The sequence below is a fragment of the Netta rufina genome, assembly GCF_964035555.1.
Source record: "Netta rufina genome assembly, chromosome: 4".
Lineage (NCBI taxonomy): Eukaryota > Metazoa > Chordata > Aves > Anseriformes > Anatidae > Netta > Netta rufina.
In genome coordinates this window covers 3,245,514-3,267,748 of record NC_140127.1, presented here as the reverse complement: position 1 = coordinate 3,267,748, position 22,235 = coordinate 3,245,514, and the positions used below count along the sequence as shown (strand labels likewise).

The following is a 22,235-nucleotide window of genomic DNA, read 5'->3' as shown; positions in this document are numbered from 1 at the left end:
GGCTTTTTTCCCTTCCCATAGCCCCAAACAATGTCAGTAAATTCACTCTCCAAGAATCACACATGAATGACAAATATTTTTGGTATTTTAATTGTGGAGAGAAGGTGTAGAATAGCAGTGAGCTGTAGATATGTGCAAATGAAGTCTTCAAAATACATATACCAGAAACTACATGTTTGGTGAAACACGGAAAAGAAACCTTGGTAACTGATGAGCATTTTACCCATTTAATTGTTCAAAACTAACACCAGTATGTTTGTTCTGAAAAAATATTTTTTTTCAAGTCTTTATGCTTCATTAAGATAATGGAGTTTCTTTCTACTTTCATTAATACTCTACATGATTGACTACCTAATTACAGTATTGGTATGGTTATCAATTAACCCCCACTGATTTTACACGAATACTCAGGTTTTGTTGTTCCTTGGCATATTTCTTTTAACACAAAATAACCCTAGGAACAGCCATTATATAGGCAAAGCATAAAAATAAAGCTATATTTTTGATCTTTCAGAAGACAGCTTCTCATCAAATGAACACAGTGCAGACAGCACCTTCAAGAGGGCCTGTGAAATCCATAGCAAAGACCAATCACCCCCATCTTTCCATTAACACCCAAATCAGGGAACTGCATGCTCCTTACTAAATGTTTTCTTTAAAACTGATAGCGATGAAATCTCTGTGAAGGAGGAAAGTACCTTTTCAAAAGAATGAGGTAGCTGGTTTATAAATTAGCATGTGAGCTTGATGATGATTAAAATGATTCTGCTTCTTGCCCACATGTTGTTTCTCAAGGATAAAATCATTCAAACTTTTCAACTCTGTACTCTTAGCTGCATATCTTTGTACACATCATATTGCATTAACCTCACAACATTTCAGACAAGTAGAAATACAGACAAGCAATTTTGTTCTCTCAACTCCCCTCCCTTATAGTCAATGGGAAGAAAAAAGCACTTTCAGGGCACAATCCATTTCACCCTAAAATAGATGTCTAAGATAAGTGTGACTCATCTGACCTATTTGCATTGACTATAAAGGGAGCCTAGACAACTAGCTCAAATATAGATAACTACACAGTGGAAGTCCAAACCTGAGGAGACAAATCCTACCCATTATGCTACCATTTTAATACAGAACAGTCCTTACCAAGGTGACATTGGCTTTCTGAAACTGAATAACACAATATGGGAGGACCTACCTTAATTTCTTATCACAATATGGTACCTGCAAACAGCAATCAGATGAAAAGCATACAGCCACTAATACTATTTCTATACTCTGAAGATGAGCAAAATTTGGAGGGGGAAAAAAAAACAGTGGAAGAGACTACAGATTTTCTCTGTGTTGTATAATGAACTCTGGTTATATGGATGTAGCAGATATATCACTCAACTTTACATCGTGCACTGCTACCATAGAAGCAGAGAAGAACACAACAAGTGTCACCAAATGTTGTACAGAATCATTCTATTCACACCAACGCTTGAGAATTCTCTGCTGATAATTTCTCTTATAATTTATTCCACAAATAATCCAAGAAACTAAATTTCTGTGAAGAAAAAAAAGCAAATGTGTGACAAATGACAGATTGAATCTTAAATGTACATGAAAAACACCTAGATCCTTCAATGACAAGCATGCTTCGGGGGCCTTATTTTTCAACAACTCTATCAAAATTTAGTGCATGTAAGATCAGAGTTTATACCTCAGCCAACCTCTTGTAGTCTAAAATACCTTAAACTTTGATTTTGAATATGATATTTGAGTTGTCATCTTGTGAGTAACACCTCATTCCTAGTGCCGGTTGATTATAATGATTCACTCTGATTGAACCATAGATGGTTTGGAAGGGTTTTTAAGGCTACTGACTGTCTTCTGCCTTCTGAAAACCCTTCAAGCCTACTATTTGCCTAATGAAAATTTAACTCATTAGGCATGGAGGCAAAATTCTGAAAAATCATCCCCACAAATCATTTTTCTAGTTTACACTGACAAAAAAAAAAAAAAATCAAACAAAATAAATGTATTGACTATTTAAACCTTATATGCAGTAAGTAGCTTCCTTTTATTTATGTGTAGTTAATTATTTCTAAAGATGCTCTCTAATACTTGCACTGTGTCATATGTTGGAAATGTTTATTTTTATTGACAAACCATCTACAGTCTCGGAACAAAGCTGTATCAAGTGCAGTTACAAGATAGTGCACTACAGTTTCACAACATATTAAATTAATCATGGAATCTGGCTCCCAACTCAATAAATAACATTTGAAGTCTTGATAACTGAAACAGTAATAAGCTTTGACACTGTGAATTTTTTAATTTAAATTATACTTCTAACTAATTACCCTAATACAATCAGATTTTTATTTATTTTTTTTTTTTTACAATGGAAAATCAATAATAATCCTCAATTCTCTGTCTTATTCCTTTTAAATATTTAAGTAAGTTTTAAAAGCTATGAGATGTGTTGTGGTAATAATTCCTGAACAATAATTCTATGAAATATGGTATTTGGCTATTTTACTCATAGAAAAACTATGTTATCTTTAAAATTATATTCCTGAATACTCCAAGCAGCTATTAGATGTTTTACTTTCCGGGACTTTCTTTTAATTACATGATAATCCTTCCTCATCACACCACATTTACCTCACATCTTTCTGACGTCTGTGACAGCCGATTAAAATCTATGAAGTTTGAGCAGCTAAGAAATCAATATTTTTCTATTTTTTTAATTATATGTGTGCAATTATAATAATTGCTGCTTTGCAACAAACACAGAGTGAATTCAGTTCCATAATACACGGAGATAACACTGTAGTCTATTTTAGCTCCCACCTTCTTACCACTGTGTTGTCATGAAACAAAGGTCAGGTATGATTCATCCAGGTAAACTTTGAAGCCCTCCTCATTTTCCAGACACTTTTGTCATAAAGAAATTGCACATGCCTTTGATGTCCCCAGTCCTGTCTTCTACTCTGAGTTCACCATATAACTTTTTCCTTTTACATTCTCAAATTTGCCTTTGAAAACAGCCACTGACCTGAATACTCCTGTGATGGCATTTAAAAATCATAACTGCTTGAGCCTGTATCATTCTTTCTGTACCTCCCATGTTATTCACCCCAAACACCTGCAGAGCAGTGTTAATACCAGGGTAGTACTAACTTCCACTGATTTTTTACTGTTGTTCACTGCTAGTGAAAGTTATGCATTATGACATGAATACAGATGTTTATAGACACTACTTTCCAATCTTTTTTTCTGATGAGTGCAAATCTGCCAAATGTACACACCCCAATAGTTCTTTTTTTATTTATGTTCCCAGTATTCTAAAACAGATCATTAGAGCTACCCCAAGAAAATTCCATTTCAAAATTATTTTAACTCAAATGTGTCTTCTGTTAGTCACATGAGCAGTTTTTACCTCAATCATGTTACTGATGCCTTCTCTCAGCACTTACTTAAGTTCTTTTTACTTTTCTTGAATTAATCCTATTCTTGGTAGACAATAATCTCTCCATTCCCTGAACTTTCTCAGGACACAGGACTGCAGATTCCTACTAAATGGAAAGCTACAGAAAACACAGACTATCATGGCCATTTATAAAATCATATTACACCAGAACCTGACATTTTAAAAACTTACTTGAGGACAGGTAAGGTTACAGGGACTTTACAATTTGTTTGGTCACTGAAGTTAGTTATTTAACTAAGTTAAATATGATGGTTATTGGGACAAAGTTATTTTGAAGCTTAAGCAAGTCTGGTGCATGTTCAGATACGAGGTTAATTTCTGCTATTTTGCCTTCTAGGACTTTGGCAAGCTCTGAATTTCTTACCTGTAAATGATTTAAACAAAACAGCTGGTAGGCTAAGTACCAGCTGTAGCAATACCATTACGTTTCCATCACGTAGCTTTACCAGAATAATTTCCACCTAATACTTTTCCTGCCTCATAGCAAAGCAGCAGATAGTTGTTTAATCTGACTGCTACTGTACTCCTTAAATTGAATTCTATCTGCACCTTTTTATAGTGATTTTGGAGAAGTTTATTTTGCGGAACAAAGTGGATAAGAAGCGTGCATGTTTCTGAAGTCACAGAATGAACAGAATAAATGCCAGATTGTCTGCTTTCTTAAGACGTGATGATATATACTATGGTATTAATACACCACACCTAGAGTGTTACCTAAATTTGGTAACAAAATTAGTATGAACATCTACATTTAAACATTAACAGTGGTTTTAGCACTATTAACTACCTAATGAAGCAGGAAATGTGAGGCAGCTGTAATTCAAATCTGAAAATGTTGGGTACATAATGGATTTTCTTGGGATATACACTGCAGATGGAATACAAGTCTCATGACGTGTTACTGACAGCTTTGCAGGTTATATAAGTGTGTGATTTTCCTATTCATTCCTCCCATCTTCAAGGTTCTGTGCAGTTGGCACTGCCAGCACTGGTAGTTCACATTTGAACAGTCATGCTGCTAACATAACATGCCCTGCAGAAGCATGGTATACAGGCAGACCAACTTCTTCTACCCTCTGTGCAAGAAAGCCTCTGTATCAGTCTACTGGCACATTGACAGATACACCATAAACTTCCTTTTCTGTCATGAAACAGCCGATCTCTCATTTAGAACTATTTTTACAACTACAGAAAAAATAACTTAATTCCCACTTGTCAAAACAGTTATCTAAAGAATTAAGAAGAGCTTTTCCACTCACTGTGTAGCAGTGCTCTGCTCTCAGTGTCAACAGGGTTCCAGGTTGCCAATATCTAAATATCCTGTTCCTCCCTAAGAATAAAGCTAATATTTTAGTCTCACTTGTCAACAGCTGTGACCTGGGACAACCCATCATCTACAGTGCTGATTCCCCTCTCACCTGCGTTAGTAGCAATGAAAAATTCCTAGGAAAAATTCCACTCAAATTCCCATTTAGATGTCACCGTAACGGTGCCTTTGCCAATTCTTAGTTTCAGCAAAATTACCCTTACAGGATGAAAGATCAGAATCTGGCAAGCAGAATGTATGTTCTTAGGAAATCATTCCCCATTTCAACTCACAAGCTACCTCCATGGTAAAGAATTTCTGAATTAATTTATAAACATGAAATGCATCTACATAGATGTTTTTTCTGTTTTACCAGTATATGAGCTACTAATACTATGCCATTTTCTCTCATATTTAAGTCATTCAAAGGTATTATCTTCACTCGAACAATTTTCTTTAGTTTATTGGTTACAAATCATCACAGATCTCTTCTTAAAAAAAGTATGCAACATTTCAGTTGCCATGGATAAATACTGCAAGTTAACAGCTGTTCCAGCAGCTTTAAGGTTGGTTTACCAGTGGTGATGCTAAATAAAGTAACTTGATGACATTCATAAACATAACAGGTAATTAATCTGGAAGCCCTATCTAGGATTCAAGCCAGAGTTGAAGAGTAAAACCTCTAAGCTGAGAGCTACTGCAGAGAGGACCTCTGCAAGATATTTTTCTGAAATACATACCTATTTATACTGCTGTTATCACTGATGTTTTTTATATATATCTTTATTTTATTTTTCTTTTTTACAAATAATAAAACCTGGCCAAGAAATGAAAAGGTTAAAAAAAAAAAAAGCCTGACACCCTGACACTTTCATAAAAAAGTGTCATTCTCAGATCAGACATCACAAAAAAAAACTGTCATTTTTTGTGCTACTCTTAGATGATGAGGAGGGAAAAGAAGGTGAGACAAAACAGATCATCTGAGCAGATGAGTCTCAACTTACACAGTACAGAGGAAGGAGTGGAGTGGGAGAGCTCAGACTCAAGCGAATGACTCTGTGAGTTTGCGTTTTTCGTGGACTTGCCCGCTGAATTGATGGAAAGAAACACAACATATGAACAAACAAAGATGAAGAGGTAGAGTATGATCAGAATCCTCAGCAGACACTGGCAGCAGGAGCGGCCGCTGGGGCATGGCAAGGATGGTGACCACTGAGATGAAGAAGCAATGGAAGAGGAGGAGTGGTGGGTGGAACATAGCCTCTCCATGTCACCCTCCTTTGTGAGAGCTGTATGAGGGTCACGCAGATGTAAAGGAAGAGAAAGAGAAGGCCAAAATAAAAACTGTGATAATATAATTACAGGCAACAAAATCTTTGAGCACACAAACAATGTCAGTGATGTACTTTTGGGAGGAAGCATGGGTGTCAATGAACAGTAGTAAAGGTCGTAGCCATAAATGACTCTGTTCAGATGCCAGCGCAGCTTTAGCCCTCTGTCCAGTACTGACATATACAGGATTTCAAAAAAGCTTAAGAAAAAACAAACAACCTTTCTTAGAATTTTAAAGGTTTTGCATCATGAAAGCATGTTCTAAACAGTTTACATTGGTTTCTTTCTATGGTTAAAAAAAATAAAATACAAACACAAAAACAAAAGCTGTAAAATGAAATAAATTAGCAAAATATATGAAAATATGTACCTCCTGCATGGTTAATTTTTTAAGCTGTGTACCTTACAGATGTATTAAGCAGCACAGTTTAGCCAGAATTTATCTGATCTGCAAAGTGCCCTACAGCTCAGCAATTCTGCCCATTGGGAATCATCAATCCTACTGGTATTTTCATTAAGTCATTTCCAGGGGCAAAATAATACCACGAGAAGTCTAGACTTCCTGACCATGATAAATTAAACAACTCATCTTTGCAAAAGTTTGTGTGTGTTGCTGGCAAAAATAACGACGGTATTTTACAGTGTGACTGAAAAAAAACATATCAATCTTATGTTGCTGCCAAAGAGTTCCAATTTCATTAGTACAGGAAGGAGAAGAATCCTGGAAGAAGGCATTGATTACAGCTCATTTTTCCATACACTTTTTCTGTCTGCTCCTACCCTTATCTTTAGGGGTGATCACTGTCACACATATAAAGCATGCGATCAGTGGCTGATGTCTGAAATTTACGTGAGCAAGGAATCTGAACTATGGTTTCAGGTAACTTCAGACTCGAATTCTAGAATTAGCTTATTCCTTGAATTATTAAAACTCACCATTGCTTGCCAAGTAATGTTTCTAGTGAAAGAAATATGTTCTGTTTCTAAAAGATGTAAATACATATGTAAGTAAAAAAAAAATTAAAAAAAATGTACAGACATGAAGATTCTCAATGCTGTTTTGAAAGTAATTTTCAGTGTGAAACATAACATGAAAAACCAGACTGATTTCACTGTCTTCAAAATAAATATACCTGCCTTCAAATGTAAAAATAGGGTGAGATCCTGACTTGAGAGAATACTGTATACTTTCCCTGAAAGATGTGAGAGGTAGGAATCTGTTCCTAAAGATAAATTTGTGATAGCTGATTTAGAATGCTTATTTACTTATTTTTGTTTAATTTGATACCTTTCTTATTTAATTGTAACATTTATAATATTTGTATGGGCATACATATGCACACACACTCCCACAGGGCACAGAAAAACATGACTGTCCTGCACATAACCTATGCCACACAGACTCACGTGATTCACACAATTTTAATGCTGCTTTTAAAGAGTCACGTCAATAAAAAAATAAGAAAATCACTTGATACAGAGCTGAATGTTTTAAATGTGTGTGGACTGGTAACACACACAAAGGGAGGAACCTTGCACCTGTGTGTGCAGCCTGTGCACAACATTAGAGTAACAGGAGGAGGAATACACCCTAATAAAGAAAAGCCATTCTCTGCAAGGGGTAGGTCATACTGTAATGCCATAAAACATGCTAATTTTACTTTTCAGTTACAGAATGGCACCCCCAATTACCTTTCTCCTCTGCAGGAAGTACTTGTACACCACGCTGCAGAGAAAAGCGAACAGATTTTTTAAGATCCTTTGTCACCTAGGGTGAGGAACATTCCTTCTAGATCTCAAATTTGGTGACAAGTATCATCTCGAACATCTGTGTAAGGAGCCAGACAGTCACTAATCTGGGAATTCCCTCTCCTACTTCTGAGATCCATTCATCCCTATCAGTGTCTTATCTCCAGCTGCAGTCTTTTCCACTGATGTCCAAGAAAACCTATGTACATAAGTCAATTTTGGTGTAGGAGAACAATGTCTTTTCTCAGTGCCCTACTAAACATAAGGTTTGAGCTTATAGCTGTCAGGATTTCAAGACTGCCTATTCCCTGAATCACTCTAGAAGGACTCTTGGGGTACTCCTAATAAAACATTATGAAAAGCAACCTCAGCTGGAAAGATTAGAAGTGTGAGAGAACACCCAAAAGTGAAAAACAAGCAAGCATGCAAGCAGTTAATGACAGGAAGATTATATTTGTCTTTTAAATAAATGGACAATGAAATCCCTGTAAGGTGGAATAAATCAACCTCCCAGTGTCTGGTGAACAGGGTAGCAGTACTGCCAAGCTTCATGCCATGGATTTGATGCTGAAAGAGCTGCATCATTGCATGAAGTGACTGCGATCATCTCAGATGTTACAGATCAAGCTGTCATTCTTGGTGAGGAGAAAGCATCCCACCTTACTGCCAAACCATGTGAAGAGCAACAGCACACTACTCTGCCTCCCCTTTTGCAAGCATGGTAACATGTGGCTCCTCCTCCTGCAGTCTCCAGAAAATGCACAACGCAACACTCTGGAGTACAGCCTCAAATCTTCTTACTGGCTCATCTGTTTCATGCCCTTTGTGTCACTACTATACAGTAATGGGTTAGGAAACTATAAACAACAGAAAGCTTCTTTACCTCATTTTACATCTCTCACTAAGATGCAGAAAAGAAAAGGACACATCCAATTATCTTGTCTCTCAGACCTGTGATTACTAGAAGATCCTTTTTTTTTTTTTTTTTTTCCTATTTTGGAAATAAAGTATATCATAGCCATCCAATCTGTTTTTAACTGTGATATTACAGGATCAAGTAGAAGAATTGGGCAAAATATTTTCATTGTTGTTTTTCTTTTAATTGTATTGCTCAGACATAATTCTGCATGGTAAGCTTCAAACAAAATTTTATAGATAAAAATTCTATGGTTACAACATCAAGTTGTATCACCAAGAAGAGGCCCTATAATTAAATTATTCATTTAACGAAGTTAGTTGCTAAACTACACATGGTGGTTGGAAGAAAGAAATATAGAGTCTTATGAATAAAGGTAAATTACACTGTATTATCCTCTGCATCAGCTGCAGATACCTGTAATTGTTCTCCAAGCCGTTACTTTGCATTAACTCAAACTGCTATCACTAGGCTGTTATTTAAAATGAGTGGGTATTGGCTGCTAATGTGCCCAAGCCTTTGTTCAAGTGGAGGCAAAATGATTCACTAAAACTCTGAGAACAAAAAGGCAACATCAGTGACTTAATTAGAGCTAAATCCAGCTTATACGGTAAGGTAAGGTAAGTCACACTTTACAGCTGCATTGCTACGAGCAGTGGGTAAAAATCCTCCACCACTGGGACGCCAACGCCAACTGTGTAAGAGGAGAGAAATTCATTGCAGTACTGAGCACTGCAGATATTGACCCACACACCAGGTGAGCTCCTCAGCCTTTCCAGAAGCGCTGCTAAGAGTAGCAGCAGAAACAAGACACAGGGCTGCCACGGCCTTGCTCTGCTCTCCCATGCAAGACTGCGCTAAGCTGCCATGATGTAAGGGACCAATAAATCTCACATACAGCATAACAAAGCCCTCATTTTCAACACAGTGCTTCATGCTGTACTCCTTGACTGCCTCTACACCAGGAGACTACAGTTTCACAGAGTAATTCCAAATTTTTGCTAAACTCCAAGGATTTTTCCCTGCTTATAAGTGGAAAGGCTGAGAGAGCTGGGACTGCTCAGCCTGAAGAAGAGAAGGCCTAGGGGGGATCTTACCAATGAATTCCAAGAGCTGAAGGGAGGACACAGAAGACTGAGCCAGGCCCTTTACAGTGGTGCCCACTGACAGGACAAGATGCAAGGGGCACAAACTGAAACAAAGGAGGTCCCCTCTGACCTTCAGGAAATGCTTCTGCACTGTGTGGGTGACAGAGCACTTGCACAGGTTGCCCAGAGAGGTTGCAGTGATCTCCTTGGAGATCTTCAAAAGCCACCTGGACATGGTCTTTGTAAGCAGGGGGGTTAGACCACATGGCCTCCAGAGGCCCCATCTAACCTCAACCATTCTGTGACCATTACGACTATAAAAGTTCAGAAAGCAAGAAATTTATCAGAACAGACTTCAGGATGTGAAATACCAGTAAAGCTAACACCAAATAAACTTCATTTTCAAAGTTTCAACTACTTCAAAAACAGACATACAACATGGTATTTTGTTGTGCCTCTTTCTTTCTCCCCCCCCCCCCCCCCCCCCTTTTTTTTTCCCAATGCAAATGTTATCTGCTGTATTTTGGATAAGTGGTGTTCAGGGTCACTTGGTTCATTTTTACAGAGGTATTGCCAATACAAATGAACCACTGACATAACAAAGATAATTATGTGTCAATAAAATAAGTATAAACTACATATTGTATATAACCAATCCATAAAATGGTACATCAGGATTTGCAAAGGTCATGACAATGCTGAAAATAAAAAAGCTTATAAACATTCTGCACCACACACACTGTTACCTAGAAAGGTTGCCCTTTCCTGTTTCTCCAATTAATATTCATAGGTTTGTTTGTTGGTCTTATATTTGTGCAGAAACCCTCCCTAATATAAAACGAGTCTAAGCCACAAGTTTGTACAGAATATGAACTTATTCCTCTGCCAACATTAGTTTCCTTATACTAATAGTGGAATATAACTAAGGGATCAATAAGGATACGTGAAATGTCACCCTTTTAAGCGCGTATCAGAAAGAAAAGGCAATTAGTTAGTAAACACATAATTAAATTTTGGATAGCAGAGTAAGTTTTGCCCAGGGGATATGACCCTTGCATTTATTTTGCTCTTCTATTATGGGTCATAAGGAAAGGATTAGCATTTATAATCACGTTGCCATTCCTGACCCCTTGCTACACTACATTTGCAGGAACAGAATATGGACTTACATCTCCTCAAGATCACATGAGTTCTTAAAATTATTTTTTCTGTTATTGATTCTTCTGCAATGATAATATTTGAAAAGTAAGAATATGCTGAGCATAATAAAATATATGCTATATGAACACTGGATATTATCTGATAGCACACAAAAGGAGTGGAATCAGAATTTGTTTGCTTTTAGAAACTGTGTAAATGTGCCATTTCCTGAATAACCGCAGAAATTCTTTGCTTAGAACAGGAAACATGCACAATATTGCCAGGTAAAAGATGCTCATCTGAACTGTTGCTCAGACAGTGGTGTGCCTTACTAAAGAAATTATCCTCTCTTGTATTCCTTGTTTAACTTTTGATTAGCAACTGCCACGTAGTTCTAAAACAGTACACTATCAATTTATTACCCTGGCAATACCGGTATTTATTTATCAAACATGGATAAGACCTGTTCTGCCAACCAAAAACTGAGCACCAGATGGTTTTGATACAATTTTAACTACTTCATGATTGAACGTCTTCTAAATTCTTAAATGCTCCCATACTTGTCTGAGGCCAATGAGGCTCTTTAGCAGATTCAAGCCTGTGTTTTAAGGTGTAGCATTCTAAGACTCCTACAGGAATTATACTACTAACAAAATCAAGCAATGCACATAATATAATGATTATCCAATAATTCTCTTTTCCATCCTCTATATTTTATTTTTACTGTCATCTTTGACTTGCATTTCACTTTTACATATACCATTTTTCTTTAGGGCTGAAAGATGACCATTTCTGTGAACCAGTGACACACAAACCCAATACCCAGCTTCAAAAGAAAATGTTGTTAAAGTAAGTATGAGTAACATCACAGTATAATATTTAGAGGGAAAAAATAAGAAACAAAACCAGTATCTGTGAATTTACAGATTATTATTATAATTAATTATATAGAAAAAGTTGTTGATTTTAGATTTTGAAGAACAAAAGGCTAAAATAACTGTATGGCCAGAACAAACTAGAAACATAAAAAAACACTGGCATCTGAACAGAATAAAAATTAAAATGCTGACCTCCAAAAAAAAAAGAAGTATGCAAAAAGTACACAAACTCAGGAAGTGCTGGTGCATTTTTACACTACTACTATTATTACTGGAATTAGTATCTTAGCTAATAAGCAGTAATTTCATGTTCTTCATTCCAAAACATTCTGATAAACAACATCTTAGGAACTAAAAACCCAATGGTAAGTCGGAAATATGTCAAAAATAGTACAGAAGACTGTAAAAATCATTTCATTTATAAAAGGAAAATAGTCTCTCTTATGATTAGTTAGGAGTTTTTGTGTTTAATGACCTATTGAGATACTTTCACATAAACTCATGTTATTGCTTCTCCAAATGTTTCAAGCTGAAAATCATACCTTTCACATCTTCGTCTTCAATGGTTGTATTGGAACTCTCTGTTGATTCCTGTTGAGAAATAAATATAAGCAGAATGTATAAAACAAGCCAAGTCTTACTTGCATGCCTTTGAAAATTACAGTTAGTTACAGGTATCATGCAAAGCCTTGAAGCAGGGTGGGATGTAATTCACAAACAAATGGTCACAAACCAGTTGAGACATTTCCAACCTGAAACTGATGCCAAACATTGCCGCTCACTACAAAAGGGAACATAAATACATTTCCTGCTGTCTAATGCATTTACTTCACAGGAATGTAAAGGCAACATTTTTCTTAATCATCCAACTGTACAAAGTCCATCTGAAATGTTATATGAATTACCTCAGCCAAGTAGGAGGAGAGCTTGCCATTTTAACTGATTAACCAGTGATTAACCAACTGTGTAAAGTCATTCCAGTCCAATTTTTAAATATGCAGATTTCTTCACTCTGCAATTCTCTATTGTTTCTCCACTCTCTTACACAGTATGCATTAAGTTTCCCAGTGATTTTAGGAATTTGGATAAATTTCTATCATTTTTCTGTTGCTTTTGTGATTAAAAAAGAATCAAAGCAAACAGTGAATGGGTAAGTTTATAACAACTTCGACAAACTGAGGTATCTTTGTAGCAGTATTCCTCAAGCAACCATCCAGAGGAATGACTTGTCTATCAGAAAGTTTATACTTAAAACCACCGCACGGTTAAAATGGCAAGAATACTGCATCTCACTCTTTCATAAATTACCAGAAACATGAAATATTACAGGAAAATTCAACAGGGCACTGTCAAATCTAATAAGTAAATTTTTTTTTGAAAGCCTGCTAGCTTTTAACCTTGATTTTTTTTTTATCTGTGTATTTTTTTTGAAAAGATCAGTATTTTTTGTCTTTAACTCTCAGCTCAATAGCAAAGGGACTAATTGGGCTAATTTTTACTGAGGGATGGAACCTGGAGGTGGTATTGTATTTAACTTTTAAAAGGATTTTACAATTAAATAATAAAATCTAAATTTGACAGTGCCCTTTATTTACCATCTCCTCATAAGGCTGAGTCAAAAGAATGTTCAAACAGTTAATGCGCTACTTGGACCTTAAAAAACAAAACACATGTGCATCCATAAATAAAACTACATGAATCAACTCTCACACAAACAAAACCAAACAAGTCACCATGCTTTTCTGGTACTGGCGGGTGTTAGATGTTTCACTCTACACAGATGTATCATGCTCTTTCACTTCAAGTATTAGGTACTTAAAAGTAAACAAAAACCCCACATGAAAACAAGTTGTAAACACCATGCACAAGCTCACACAGCAGATGTAGCCTGTAATATTGAAGCATCCACTCCAGTTGCCATACTATAACGATCAGTTTTTCAGACAAATTTAGGAGTAACTCTCCGCATTAAGTGATTTGCTTGTCTGCTGTGACCTTTTGGGACATTGAGCATTTTAATTGCTATGATTATATATTACAGTCAAGTAGATGTAGTCATGCCAATATTGTATTTGTGGTTTATTTTTTTTGGTCTTTAGTGGACTTTAGCAACAAAGCTTAGATTAGAATTTCCAAACAGGCTGTTTGTTGCCTTTGAGTTAAAACTTGGGGAGCTGAAAAAGTAGTAACATGAAAATAAGAGCTCGAAGTTCTACAGAGGTACATAAAGGAATGGAGAACACAAGCACAATACACACCATCAGCATGTTCATGCTTCAGAAATGCCTGCATGCGTTATTTTTTCACTCAGATTCAATCCTTCTCCCATAAAATAATCACAAGTAGTTAGACTAGATGAATGAAATGACAAATGTTTAAGTCAGCACTGTAAACGGGGAAATTTTTGTTGAAGAGTAAATTCTTTGCAGGAAACCTAGGAACATGTGTTATATGGAAATGATATTTCCTGTCCCTTTTCAAGTCCATGCATGAAAAAAAAACAAACAAACAAAACATGTTTTAGGAACCAGCTGCCAAACACAAACACCACAATACGCAAGAAAAGGAAAACAGCATGAAGAAAATGTATAAAAATAAAAAGACCTCTTGATCACTTGAAATGTTAATTTTTTTGAAACTGCTCAATGATGTTATGGAAGAAAACCAAAGTCCTGTGCAAAACATGGTATATAAACATGCTGAGAAACAGCAGATGGGATAAACTGAAATTATGTCTTTATCTAAGGTGACAACTGCACATAAAACTCATTATAACATCACCACACTCTGACAACAGCATTCTTTTTTTTTTTTTTTTTTTTTTTAACTTAAAATGGAGAATTTTTGGCTGGAACAATTAGTACACAATGCTCCCTGAGACTGGCTGCATGGGGTACTGAGCTCTGCCAATTGCTGCCAACTCCCCCAAGAGTTTGAGACGCACAGCAACCAGCAGAACACATGCAGCAGATGAACACAGATGAAACAGGCTCAAGAGACGCCAGGTGTAACAAACGCAGAAATGAGATTTTGCTCCATAAATTCCTGAAACGGCCCTACTCTGTTGTGGAATAGTGGATGAAATGTGTGGTTTGGAAAGGCAAGATGGAGTTGATTCTTTCTGAATACCTTATTTCCATCAGGGTTGTGGATTACTGTAGTTTGGGGCTCCTGAGCAAGAACAAAATAAGAGAAAGAGTTCTCATTGGTAAATACATTCTCATTAGTGTGAGGGAGTGCAAGAAGAGCCAGCTCACAAATGCTGAACAGTGACAAGAGCTAGAACAAATGTTAACTATTGCCAGAGGATGAAACTGGATGCCTCTAATAAATATTTCCTCAACAGCAAGCCAGCAAAAAAAGACCATCTCACCTAATGCAGCAGCATGCAAAGACCTTATTCATGACCAATGTATACAGGGCTTTGAAGCTCCGGAGACCTGCAGAGGCTCTCTTTTTCACAAGGTCACACTAAAGGCTTTGCCAGGCCAGACAAGAAGGCCAGGAATGACCTCTTTTCTTTAAGCATGTTTGCTTGTATTAGTATTAACACAACAATGGTCTATAAAAGTACAGATGGATTGATAAAGGATAAGCTAAGTACCTACAAACACTACTGTGTTTAGGAATGTGCAGATTGTTACCAATTGATGCCCAGGCAGAGCTGCACAGGATAAGTGAAAGAGATCTTTTAAAAGTGTATTTTATCTTTTTTTAAAGGATTTGGGGAAACTAATAATAAAACAGATTAAATAATCATTGAAATGGCAGTTAGCCAGCATGCTTTCAGCACTGACCATTGTCCTTTGTGACTATGTCTGGAAACACAGACCATATACTCATATATGAAACCTGCTACCTGTTAACTGGTCCTTGAAATTACTTAGCAATGTATGCTTCAGTACCAGTGGCCCAAAAATTGAAGATGAAAAATCTCTCCCAATGTGTGTAAGAATTATCCACATTTCCTAAGTGATGCATGCATGCATATGGGACACAATGCCTCACAAAATTAGGTACTTACACACTGGCATTCATATTTGTGAGCCACATGTATGCCTAAGAAATAGGAGATACTAATAAAAGCAAGATTGCAACAGAAACGTTCATGAACGGCACTGATTAGTAATATGTGCCTAGCAGAGCTTATTAATGAGTAATATCTGCTGCAGCTTTAATGCAAGAGAAGTAGTGAAAATGTTTAGGACTATATGCCTCTCGATCCTTGGGAAGACTTGCAAAGTCCTGCTGAGTCTCAGCACATATGGAATGAAAATCTGAATAAGGTCTATTTTATGGTTGCCTAGCAATAATCCTGTTAGCTCTCCTTGATATCAATACTCATACTAAGACAAAAGCAGAGAAAATAATAGATTTTTTTTTTTCTCCAAAAGGTTAGCGTTAAAAAGATTCAAACAATCATCAGGCAAAGAGCTAAGAGCAACATAAAGCACGTTCTACTCACTTTCTGGCACAGCATGCAAAAAAATCCAACTACAGTTACAAATGCTATGACTCCACCGCATCCAGCTTCCACGTAATGTTTTCTATTAATAAACACGCTGTAACAATGGTCTTCCTCACACACAAAAAAACATAACTCAAACAAAAGTTTTTTTTCAAAAACCTGTTCTTAGAAAGCAAACAGTGTAAAAGCATGAAAAAAAAAAAAAAAAAAAAAAGAGGGAAGAACAAACAGAAGACAGTCAAAAACTTCAAGATAGCATGAGAAGGAAGATTCCAGGTATACCAGCGCCGGGGTAGGAATATTTTCCTTGGGGCTGGTTACCACGTTCGTTTTGTTGTTTATCTGTAGGTATGCAGAAAATAGAAACAGACAGGCCTTAGAACTCTTGGTAGGCAACGTATCTATATCTCTCTGTATAGAACATCTATATACAGATATAGATATCTATATATAGATATAGATATGGAAATAAAGAATCACAGAAAGATGAACTTATGAACTTGGAAGAACACTAACAATAGATCTGATAGCTAGCTGCAACTCCTCCAAACATGCTAGCTACCGGTTTTCAGATGCACTATAAGTTCTGTATGAGGTATAGATGACTTCAGCTGTGACACTTAAAAGAACAGAAAGCCTTTAAATAGCAGCTAAACACATATAAAAAGAAAAAAGAATTATTATGGGTTTGAAGAGAGTACTAAATAGCCATTGTGATTTCTTGTCATGCAACAGTATTAAATAATTGCACCCAATTGTACTTAGTTTCTAATCACCAATCACTAGCGTAAATAATATTTGGTTATTCATAGCTCTTCAAATATCTACACATTTGTTCTACTGTCTTCTGGGAACAGACCTGAATAAATATAACTGATGCTGGAAAGAGACTGGTGCCCCTTCATCTTTTTTGGTGTCACTTACTACAGAACAATTGCCAGCTGTGATTTTTTTTTTCTTTTTTGTGATTTCAAGAATCCTGCAGTAACTGAGTATCAGCCTTTCAGTTTAGTACTATGAACTGAAAGTGTAAGGTTTCACACTACAGCATCTGTAATCTTAATACACAAATCACTGCGTATCTGCTTAATTTACATGTAGGCCACCACACTAATTCTTAAGCTTTGCACAGTACCACACTTTTACAAAATTTTTGGCCTTTACTTACATAATCTCTTAGTTCAAATAAGTTGTTTAGCAATGAGATTGAAGTTGTCTGATTCTTTAAATCCATTTTTTAAATTCAGCTTTCATAAATACCATGGTATGAAAGGAACAGAAATACTAAAAGTCATGTACCAAGCCACTTTTTACATGCACTAGAAAGCAAGATTAAAGTATAGGTAAAAATTAGTCCGAAGTATGTCATTTTTCTTTAACAATTATTAGGAAATATTTTCATGTACATTTCAGTTATGTCTAAATTTAACAAGAACAATCCAAAGCAGCATGCAGAACTGGGTGCATAGATATAGAGTCTGGAAAGACTTTGATCAAAAATGAACTTCTACTGAACCTTTTAGTCACAGTGTTTAATAATATACTTGCAAAACAAACGAACAGAAGTTCAAAATTGTTTCATTATTGAATTTTTGTAAAAATTTAAATAACTTCATCATTTAAAGAAGAACTCTAGCAATTTTGGGGTCAGCTTGTAAAGTATTTTTTCTTCTAAAAGAAAAGCCTTTCTAAAACCAATTAGAAAATTAAGATGTGCTACGTAATAAATACAAAAAAGCATAAGGAATGAGTAAGTCCTAGAATAGTAGCTGTACAAAGAGCTGTACAGTAAACATCTGGCTTTTAATTTAAATTTCCCAATGACCGTAGCCTCGGATGAAGTATTCAGCTTCTCAGTGGTGCAGGCTGTGAAGCATTTCAAGTTCAGTCTGTGCCAATGTTTTGCAAAATTCAAACCTTTGGAAGTTAGCATCACTGGGGAAAGTTACTGAACTTAATATCGTTGACAATTTTTCATGATTATTTTACTTTGGTAGAGGTATAGCAGGAACTAAGCCTGCAGCTAACCTGAAGTCTTACAGAAGGCATGTCTAGGTTCTAGAAACATCAGCAGGGTTTGCGTTACTTAATTACAGACTGCAAACTTCCTTACCCTAATAAATATTTAACTGACTTAAAAAAAAAAAAAAAGTCAGGGAATGTTTTGATACTAGATGTAATCTAGTAATATTTGTGATAGACCCGTTCTCCCATATAAGATCAAAATAATTTTCTTTAAGATCAATGTCATGCTGTAGAGCACTGTGAACACAAAACACTTTTTTTTTTTTATTTAAACAATGATCTTTCTACAGAAATACCTATTAAGAGAAAATGAGTTATTATTGAGTTCCAAGTGTTTATTTTATGGCCCCAATTAGCTTAGTTATTGCCAAATAAGTTTCATTCATCTATTCACTGTTACATACTCAGTGATATTTCAGCCAAAAGTTTCAGGGGTATCTGAGCTCAAGACAGGGAGAAAAAAAATACCTTGGTGCATAATTTCATTTCAAGAAGACATACATATTAGTGAGTATTTTATATACCAACTAACTTGCTTAGATATTTATGGGACTGTGAAATTGGCAAAACCTGAACTCCTTACTCAGGAAAAACCTTAAAAAACACCCAGCTACTTCAGTAAAAGGAAGTTCTCTATAGCAGAATTATGGAACATCAAGAATACATACAACGCTGCTTGATGGCATACTAAATCTTCTAAACCAGGAGAAAAATCATGTATCCAGTTATATAACTGAAAGTTCTTATTTTGGTGACAGCCTAGTCATCAAAAAAACTATGAACAAAAAGCACCTAACAAAAGGCACAGATACACATTAGCAAAAATGTGAGGAAAGAAATGAATATTTCACGAGATTTCATACAGTTCTATTCCCGTAGCTTAAAAAAAAAAAAAAAAAAAAAAGTGATATGCCAAACAAAAGCTTGTTGTTGAATACATAATGAAAACAAGTTAATCAAATTCCAATTCCAATTTTGCCTGAGTAAGGAGAGCAGGCTTGGGTCCATACTCCCTTGGTGAAAGTCCTATAAAAATAAACAATATCCATTACAGCTACTGCTGAAAACTGCAGGAAATATATTCAAAACTTCTTAGTAACATAATGAGAATATAGCATTCATTAGTAAAAGCAGAAAGAGATAGCAATTCAAAATTATTTCTTCTGTACTTTTATACTAGAATATACTTCTGCATATTATTTATTCTGAACTCTCAAACTTAGAGAGAAATCATCAATAAGCCTTATACTTTCTCTCTCCCACAGAACACATAACTTGTGTTTTTTTTTCGCTTGTATGTTAACACACATTGTGTATTTTGCATATATTTTAACAGAAGAGGGAAATGGTTTAAAAGGGAAAAAATCATGTTAAACAATTATTCTAAAGCTCAGTTATACCAAAGTGGTGATCTTCTGTTTGTTGTGAAGAAGGAAAACTTATACTAGCACACCACTTGTCAAGAGCCATTCTTTTAGGTCTGATCATGGTGCAGGCTGGACACACACAAATGCTCCAAACATCTGGACATGACTGTAGAATCATTACAGGTCTTTTGTCAAAATATTATAAAAATATTTTAAGAAACAAAACCTGCATCTTGGGATTTAAGCTTGCACATTATACTTCGGTAATGAAAAGTTAAAGCACATCGCATTTGGGCTACTAGAAATATCTTCAGCACACTTTTCCAGTAATCCTCATTTGGCCACTGTTACCACTGATCCTCTGTCACTGAAAATATTTGTTCACCCAAAGAGACGACTATTTTCCTATATAAATACATGCCTGTCCACACCTGACCAGAACCTTCTTGCTTTTCAAGGAGAGTTGCGCTTCCCAGTGATAGGTGTGGATGAGGAGCATTTGCCATTCCTCTACCCACAGCAGCAGCAGAAGCTGGCAGGGACATCACAGCACATCATCACGAATATCGCAAAATTCATATTCAAAACCATATTCAACAGGGTACAGTAAGTTGCTGGTCTGTTGGGACCGCAGAGGCCAAATGAATACATGGCTATAGAGAAGGCTGAAGAGTAAGAAAAGAGGCTGACTGTCAGTTGGGATGCTTTGTGATGAAAATTGGAGCCGTGAAGGAAGTTAGTTGGGAGGCTGTAGTAAGGACAGACTGTGAAATTGTTTTCCTGATTCCTAAGCATTTAGCATGGCACCCTGATCTATAGTTGCTCAGTTAAATCAATACTATTTCATTGTGCACAACAATGTAGTTTGTGTTACATTTTATGATAGTAATACTATTAGCTTTAAATGCAAAGAGATTTTAAAGATTAATGGAAGGCTGTTATAAGATTACTGTTTTGTTACTATTTTTATTTACCAAGGACAGCTGCATTGGCCAATGTTACATCTACTTTTTGTTTGGTTTTGTATGTCCCCAGGTAAAAAAAAATATAAAAATCTTGCTTGAAAGAACTGCAGAACAATTCATATAGCAACTGCAGGCTTAAAATTCACAAGATTGTACTGTAAAGTCTTGCAGCTTCTTGCGGTATGTTAACAAAACTAAATGCAACTGTTTGATTTCTAGGTGTGAACGTTTCACTGTAGGAAAAATCTGTCAGATAAAGATCCTCACCATCATCTGAACACTCGAACTGGACTTCCTTTTCTGAATTGACCAGTCAGAGAGAAAGGAAAAGAAGAAAATGTGACTGGTTGGATTTAAAGTATCAATGCATGGAGTACAGTATATATTTTTTTTCTCTTTTTAATAGGAAAAAACTTAAGCTGTAGGAAGAAGTGGAAAAATGCTATGGAGAATATAGTAACTATAAAAGAAATGACCAAAATAGACTTCCCCCGATGTAAATTTACTCCCTTTGCTCCACATGACCATGCAGACAAAAAGCAGATATATAGCGTGCTGAAATCCAAAATATCGTATCCCAGCAAGTGTAATTTAGGCAAAATTTTGGCAACAATTGTTTGCTGTATTATATTAAAAATTGAGATATAACAAATACATTGTAGACCTGTAGGAGGAACGATATTTATAAAGGAATATCTGTTCAGTTAAGTACATAAAATCTATATATTCCACAATAATCATGTTAAGGATTTTCCACAGAAATGACTGAGTAGTACAGATTGTGTGCTTCTCCATATAGCTAAGATACCTACTGCTTCTAAGTGAGAAGCACTGAAATCATAGTGTACTCACTTCATTTTGTCAGTGCCAAGATGTTTTTATAGGAAAAGTGTACATATTTGGGAGAACAGGGACAAATATACTACGAGTCTGGTGTTTAAGCATACAATGTTTTGTTAAAATAAAAAGTTAAGATTGAATAATAAATTAAAATTCAGATCTAAGACATACTCCTGAGAGAAAACATAGAGCAGAAGGATCTCTTTTGAATCATATAATGAAAGCTTTAAGCACTTATTTTAGTCTTCAGGAGTCCTCAGAGAAAATAAATAAAATATTTTTCATTACTGAGTGAGATATATATATATAATTTTTTTTTTTTTTTGGCTGTTTTTCAAAGTATTTATTCAGAACACTCATTTGTGAAGAATCTCTCCTCCTGCAGGATCTGGTGACATGAGAATAGGAGCTCTAAATCATGTATGAAAGCTGCCAAAATGTTCCCTTCTTAGCAAGATCTATTCATCAAGATGAGCTGATTTGTTGAGATACTAAACCCCTCGAGTTCTGCCAAATATAGCAAGTATATCTGGCAGGATACACCTCATGTGGAGCCAAGCCTACCAGTAAAACTTTTGGTCTTCCAAGGAATCTAATGAAAAGTCAAGGAGAAATATGGAGGCAATAGAGCTGCAGACAAGCACTGATACCTAGCCATCTAACATGGCCACCACCAA

General features: G+C 35.8%; 1 protein-coding gene across 10 annotated transcripts in view; it reads right to left on the bottom strand.

Annotated features, from left to right (window-relative positions):
- The window catches only part of CAMK2D (calcium/calmodulin dependent protein kinase II delta), a gene marked incomplete at its 3' end in the record, with an annotated part of 169,210 nt that overhangs the window by 15,363 nt on the left and 131,612 nt on the right, over window positions 1-22,235 (bottom strand). For 3 of the 10 annotated variants that reach the window (XM_084286481.1, XM_084286474.1, XM_084286482.1), the window contains exon 14: window positions 12,436-12,484. In XM_084286481.1, the coding sequence (XP_084142607.1) occupies window positions 12,436-12,484 (49 nt within the window). Of the gene's footprint in view, window positions 1-12,435; window positions 12,485-15,022; window positions 15,065-16,643; window positions 16,704-20,985; window positions 21,019-22,235 lie in introns of all 10 variants that reach the window. The other 7 variants (XM_084286473.1, XM_084286475.1, XM_084286476.1 and 4 more) reach the window with 4 other exon arrangements.